Source organism: Triticum aestivum, chromosome 5D (genome assembly GCF_018294505.1).
Source record: "Triticum aestivum cultivar Chinese Spring chromosome 5D, IWGSC CS RefSeq v2.1, whole genome shotgun sequence".
Lineage (NCBI taxonomy): Eukaryota > Viridiplantae > Streptophyta > Magnoliopsida > Poales > Poaceae > Triticum > Triticum aestivum.
Window position 1 is genome coordinate 295468901 of NC_057808.1, and position 7127 is coordinate 295476027.

General features: G+C 45.8%; 1 protein-coding gene across 1 annotated transcript; it reads right to left on the reverse strand.

The window, feature by feature from the left end:
- Window positions 1-984: 984 nt before the first annotated feature.
- LOC123124708 (UDP-glycosyltransferase 90A1) lies at window positions 985-2771 on the reverse strand. Its single transcript, XM_044545280.1, has one exon. It carries the CDS (start codon window positions 2598-2600, stop codon window positions 1122-1124), a length of 1479 nt encoding a protein of 492 aa, XP_044401215.1. The 5' UTR covers window positions 2601-2771; the 3' UTR covers window positions 985-1121.
- Between the last annotated feature and the right edge of the window lie 4356 nt (window positions 2772-7127).

The window sequence follows — 7127 nt, forward strand, 5'->3', positions numbered from 1 at the left end:
TGCTTAAGGGGATGGTTATGAGGTATGAACAATTCTATTTGGCGCTTCTGCGTTAAATAGTGTGTTAATGGTACATAGCGCGCGTAGGTTTCCCATTGGTCGGCTCATATAAGTTACTAAGATTAGTTTTTTCTCTACCTGGTTTGGTTTTGGGAAACTTTCAAAAGCTTCCGACTAGGTTCTTTCCGCCGTTTTTTTCTCTGTGTTTTCTGACATGTTTTCGTTTGGGTTTTTTAATTTTCTTTTTGGTTCTATTTTTAATTTTTTTTTCTCTATTTGTGATTTCTTTTTTTAAGTTCATGGCATTTTTTCGAATGCATGAATTGTTTTTCAAATCATTGATATTTAAATTTCCTAAACATTTTTTAAAAGCACAAAATTGCATTAGAACTGTGATTTTTTTCAAATTCATGAACTTTAAAAAATACGAACTTACTTTAAAATCTATAGACTTTTTTCAACTCCGTAAAGAAATTTAATTTGACAAAATTATTCAAAATTAGAAAACCCATATTATTTTTCCTGCGAAAGCTGACCAACAACAACAGAAAAGGAGCCAAAAAAGAGATTAGTGAGCGAGCATACAGGCAAACAAGGCGTGCGAACACACCCCTTTTGCGCTATAGGAATGAGAGTTGTCAATATCACTTTCTCGTAGCTGGTTTCTGTTAGTGCCCCAACTTGCTCCACCTTTGGCCCCTTCTCCATTTCTGCTCTTAGACTTGCTTCCTCTTCCGCTGGTATTTAATGTGCGTCTTAATGGCCGGTTGAACGACAATGTATTTTCGTTTGAGCAATTAAAAGGAAAGAGGACGTCCGGTTGGAAGAAAAGAAAGCATTATGTGGCAACATGTAGGCTACCAGGTAGTTTTTTTTTTGTTCACTGGTTTTGACCAGCATTCAACACTTTTTTCAGGCTAGTAGTCCCCAAAAAAGAATTAAATGGTCCCAAATTAAGTACTCCCAAGAGAGAAAACAACCGTGTTCAATCAATTTCATATAAATATTTCCATCCAAGACCTGAGAAGTAAATGCCAGTGACCAACATAAATGTTTGGTATAGCTACAGAGCACAACACCACATTATTTGTTGAAAAGAAAAACGATGACAATTAAACATTTCAAGACTCCTCCTTGCTTGGCTCAACATTCGCATGCATGTTGGGTGCACACAGCTCACCGATCATCTCCTCCACTGCTCTCCAAGAAGACCCTCTCTCCAATACGGACTCCATAGCTACCATCGATAACTCGGCAACATTCTTTGCCGCTTCCGTTCCGACCTCTCCGAGCATAAGCTTCCTGACCACTTCTGATATTTCCTGGCTCGTGACCAAACCCCGCATCGTTCTATCACTCGTGTGGACCCTAACCGCGATCTTGAGCTCATCGACTACAAACGCTGCGTTGAAAGGTTGATCGGCATGCATGGGCCAAACTGCCAGTGGCACAGCAGCCGTGACGCTCTCCAGCACCGAGTTCCACCCGCAGTGACTGAGAAACCCTCTCACGCTCTCGTGCTGCAAAATCCCCAATTGATCCACCCACTCTCTCACCACCAAGCCTCTGTCCTTGGTACGCTCCTCGAACCCTGCACCAAGATCGATATTATCGGGCCTCACGGCCCATATGAAATCTACCTCGGCCCGCTCCAGCCCGTCTGCAACTTCCTTCAGCTGCACCTCTGGGATCGCGGCCAGCGTCCCGAGCGCGACGTACAGCACGGCCCGGCCGGCGGCTGCCTTCCCATCCAGCCACTCCATCCATGATGGCCGGTCGGCGTTGCCCGATGAAGAAGAAGACGGGGGCTGCGAGAGGCAGAGCGGGCCGATGGCCCAGGCCGTTGGCCCGTAGTGCTTGTTCCAGAACTCCATGTACGGGCTCTCTAGGCCTTGGAAGGTGTTGACGATCAGGCCATGGCTCTCCTCTATGGCCTTCCCCAGCTTGCCGTCCAGCTCCATCATCGGCGCGACCGACGACGGGTCGCCGAAGGGCGCCATCAAGTCCTCGAAGGTGAGCTTGATGTGCGGGAACTCAGGCACCGTGAACGTCGCCGGATTGCCGTCGCCGTCGAAGTCGGCGTGCTGCAGCGCCGGGCACGGGTCGTGGGTGATGCGCAGCTCCCGCATGACCTGTGCGAACGCCGAGATGCCAAAGAACGACACCTTCGGGACGCCGAGCGTGGCCGCCGACGCGTTCGTCCAGTACAGGAACGCGTCGGCGACGAGGAGGCTGGCCGGAGGTTCCATGGCGGCGAGCGACGCCTCGAGCTGTGGCTGGAGCAGCGACACGCCGTGTGCGAAGGCGACAAAGGAGGCCATGGACGTGACCGCCTCGGCGCTCTCCACGCCCGGCGGGACGCCCGAAACGTCGGCGGGGAACGCGAGCTCGATGATGGCCGTGTCGTCGGCCCCGGACAGTCCCTCGCGGACAAAGGCCGCGTTGCCATGAGTTGTGAAGAAGGTGACGGTGGCGAGGCCGCGACGACGGAGGTGGTGGACAAGCTGGATGAGCGGGATGGTGTGGCCCTTGGCCATGAAGGGGAAGATTGCTATGTGAGGGAGGACATGGGATTCCGTGGAGGAAGAAGCAACAGCCATCGCAGTGGAGGGTGCAACGCAAGCTAGTCAGAGGGTTTTCTGCGTGTGATTCATGGTTAGCAGCAGGCACAATTTATAGCAAATGTAAACTTTCGTCAACTATGCTCAATCATGGAGCTGGGTTAGATATCGATAAACCAAATATACCAAAGAAGTGAGAGTAAAGAGCTGTAAGGCATCAATGATCTGTTCACTATTTGTTTAGAATGGCTGCATTTCACTGATGGCCACCCAATAAATAAAAATGAGATTAGTCGTTTGTATATTATGGGTAGAATATATTCGGATATTGGGAACACAAAGCTATCGCATCAGCTTCCACAGAAAGTCATGGAAAATGGATTTGGGGGGACACATGGAACATCTTTTGTCATCTTGAAGATACCAATCTAAGCATGTAGAGAGCTGTATTATGGAAATAGTGCAATAGTCCAGTGATCACCCAAAACAGTGCAAACTACTCCCTCCGTTCCAAAATATAAGTCTTTTTAGAGATTTCAAATGGACTACCACATATGGATGTATATAGACATATTTTAGTACGTAGATTCACTCATTTTGCTTCGTATGTAGTCACTTGTTGAAATCTCTACAAAGACCTATATTTAGGAACGGAGGGTGTAGTAATGTACGGCAGCAGTGCTAACTGGCGCTCACCTTTTCATGGAGATGCGAGGACCAGGCAGACGACCAAAACCCTAGCCACCGCCCCATCTACTTCCTTCGTCCCCGCTGTCGGGGCATGTCGCTGGGTAAAGCCCGTGTGGCGCCAGCGTCATCTGGGAGGTCCTGATGGGGGGCGGCCTCCTTGTGGAGGAGTTGAAGGGTTGCTGCGGGATGGTGAAGGAGATGTGTGTTCGAGTTGCAGTCTTCCTTGAGCAGTGCTCCACGGTGGCGTTTGCGATCTAGCGCAAGATCTTCAATGGGGATCCGGCCTGAGGGAGTCGATGCGTGGTTCTGTATTGCGTCCAGCTTGACATCAAGCCTGGACTTGTCGTGCAGCATCATCGGTGACTTTTTTTAGGTATTCTTTAGGGAGTTTTTGAGTTTGGTTTTGGGCGGCAAAGCGGCGGCTTTGTTCCAATGTAGGAATAATATTCTCCCTCGTCTTTCCCCCTTCTATTGTTGTGCTTATCACCGGCGGGGGCATGTGGAGCCGTGTCTTCGGTGGGGGTGTGTGGACCTGTGTAGCCAATAGCAATAGGTCATACAATTATTTTGAAGAAACCAATAGGTAATGCATAATTTAATAGGGTCTGTCCAGGGCACATCTAGATGTGCCCTAATTATTGCACATCTAAGTGACTCAATCAAACTACAAAAAAAAAGAAAAAGAAAGAAAATGTTTGCATGAATCGTAGTGTAAAGTCAATGACATATGACTTATATGTGCAATACTTAGAGTACATCTAGATGTGATTTAGCAAAACTGAATTTTAATACGCGTTTAGTTTGTATAGCATAGGACATATCTGTCGCTTGTCCATCAAGATGTTAGACATTTCCACATGAACCGAAACACAATTTTTCTGCTATTTCTATATGAAAGATTGGTGCACCTTCGATCCTTTTCTTATTGCATTGAATTTACTAAGCCACTTACTCAAGGCACTTCATATTTTAGGTCACCTTCATAAAATATCCATGGTATAGTCAAAACAACACGTCGTATGATTGTGACATGTAAGCGACAATGAACGTTTGACTTTCAAGTTTGAAGTGCTGCAAGCTATCAATCAAACATATTTTTTGACAAAGGATAAAACATTAATATTAAGTTTGTACTAATTACATCTGGCATTTGCAATAACATAATATTATTGATTGCAACAATATAATATCAAAAGCGAGTCAAGATACAAAGGATGTACGTAGGTAAAAAGATAAAAATAAGAATAATGTAAAAAAGAAAGATGACACGACCAACCAAGCGCACAAAGAAACAACACCATCATCCATCTTCCTTAATTACGAGAAAGGTTCTTCAAAAGCAGCGCCTCTATGAAAGAAACCACGTGCAAGGGCCGCCATTGTCAAGTCAAACCATTGATGGTTGGATCTTGAGTTTTTGCCTCAGAGAGCACATTTGAGCAAACTTCAAAGCAATGCCTTCATCAAGGACACGGCACGTACACATAGCCATTGCAAGATGCAGCCAACGAAGGTCAGACCTACGAATTTTCACCCTCGAGCTTGAGACCCGATACTCGAAAAGCACCACCTAGGTGATGTCACTTTCTGTTGATGCTACCCCTTGCCAAAGAAAACGGTGTTGCACGGAGGGCACGCCCACATCAAAGTCACAGGAAATTGAAATCCAAACATATTAATATCCTCAACTAACATTCCTAAAAAAATCCTCAACTAACACATAATTTTATCAAACATGCCAGAGTAGTAGGCTGCAGGGATGGATGTTGACCAAGTACCAATGGCAGAGCTACAGCCAGGCCCGATGGGCCATGACCCGCCCAACATTTTGAAATTTGTACACAACTTTTTTTACTTTTGGGCCTTAGATCACCAGCCACACGCTATTTCTTCCATTTTGGCCCGCCCAGCCCGCCCAGAGTTGGGCTTCAAGCTCCGCCACTGCCAGAGTACAGCCTTGCACATCCTTGCAGCGGGGTGCATCAATCTTCTCGCCTCATCCTATTATAGAAGTTGTTCACGATTGTTATAAAGTTTTTGAACCCGGATGCACTGGGTAGACATGACCTAATATATCTTCCGGGTTTGTCTATGTACCCCAAAACTCAAGCTGCAAGGGGCCTTTTTCCAAACTTAGTTGTGGAGTTTTTTTTTTTTGCGTGGTAGTTGAGGAGTAAATTAAACCAGTTAATGCATGAAGTCGTTGTCTTCTTCATTAACTTAACGTTATACAGAGCTGCTATCGAGATGGCGTGTAGAGCAGCACATGGGCTGCTATACTCGACACTAGAGATCTTATATACATGTTTCTAGGAGTAGGGCATTTTGAAGACCGAGCTCCATGGAGCCCTTTATTTTGAATAATTCAAAATTCATAAATTTCAGTTCAAAAAATTCTGAACAAAAAATACACATGTATGCAAAGATGTAAAGTGTATGTGTGAAAATTTTCAAGATGAAATACCTTGAATTGCGAGCTGTACAAAAAAACTAAAATCATGGACTTTATAGATGAACAGTACACGTGCTAAAAGGCCCCAGATTTGTCTTTTTTGTGTAGCTCACATTTTAATGTATTTCAACCTGAAAATTTGCACACATGTACATTAAGTATCTAGGTATATGTGTATTTATTTTCAGAATTTTTTCAAACTAAAAAGTTTTAATTTTAAAGTTTTCAAATAAAAGCCTCCATGAAGCTCGGTCTCCGTTTGGCATTTTCGTGTTTCTAGTAGGTATAAAATGTAAGTTACTATTTCTATGGTACATCTCTCTCGGTGTTGATCTGGTGAAGCTAAGTACACTTATTCTACAACAAGTTGTCGACGACATGGAGTTGGTGACATCATGAAATGTGAAAGGTTGTTGTTAAAGGCTCCAAAGTATCAAAGTCTTGTTTTTTTTCTTTCAAAATGGCAGGATTCCTGCATTTATTAAGAAGAAAAACGAATTGGTCAGTTAATTAGAAAAACCGAGCAAAACCAGGTTGCTCAGTTAATTACGAAAAACCGGGCGAAATATCATCACAACCGCTAAGCGGTACACATAAGATAGTCCACACACACCAATGCAAAGAGGGTCTCACTGAGACAGCATGCAGGTGCCATCGTCATCACTTCTTCCCTACATGCGTCATTGCCATCCCTAAGCCCTGAGAAAATGACCCCGACTTTGCCGTACGACTCAACCCACACTGTAGACCCTGCGTGAAGATCTATGAAGATCTGCACCAGAACTCGGCCACCTGCGACCAGATGGCGCAGCTCGGACTCTAACAGAGAACTGCGAAGGAGAACTAGGCACAGCTGGCGCCACATAAGATCATCGTACGCCACCAGGACCCCGTCACCGCAGCTTTGGCTTCACAACAACAAACCAGCCGAGGCAATACCACAGACATGCCAGAGAAGAGCGACTACCTATACCATAGTCGCGTCTCCGACATTGCTCCCCCATCATCATTGCCACAGAAGTCCCGACGCCAACACCGCCGCCTTCCACTGGTCCTGCTTCCCGGTGCCCAGCTCCTAAGACGAAGTCCCCAAGGGGGAATACGACACCAAGACGTTGCCATCTTCCGATCACACAAGATCAAGGGTTTCCCAGTGAGCTGCAGCTATCCACGCGGGAGGGGTGCGGTAATGCAATGATGCCTTCAGGAAGGTTAGCGACGGCCACAGCCGCTGACATCGATGGTTCATGTTGCGCTCACGCGTCTTGCAATAGGAGCCATGTTGCAAATGGCTCAGTTAGGGGGCATGGCGTGCCCATTGTGGCAGACGTTTCATGTCTGGTCGACCGACAAATTTTCATTGTTCAGCTAGAGACATCCACTTATCGAGGAACCACAAATTTGAAATAAAAAATATTTTTCTC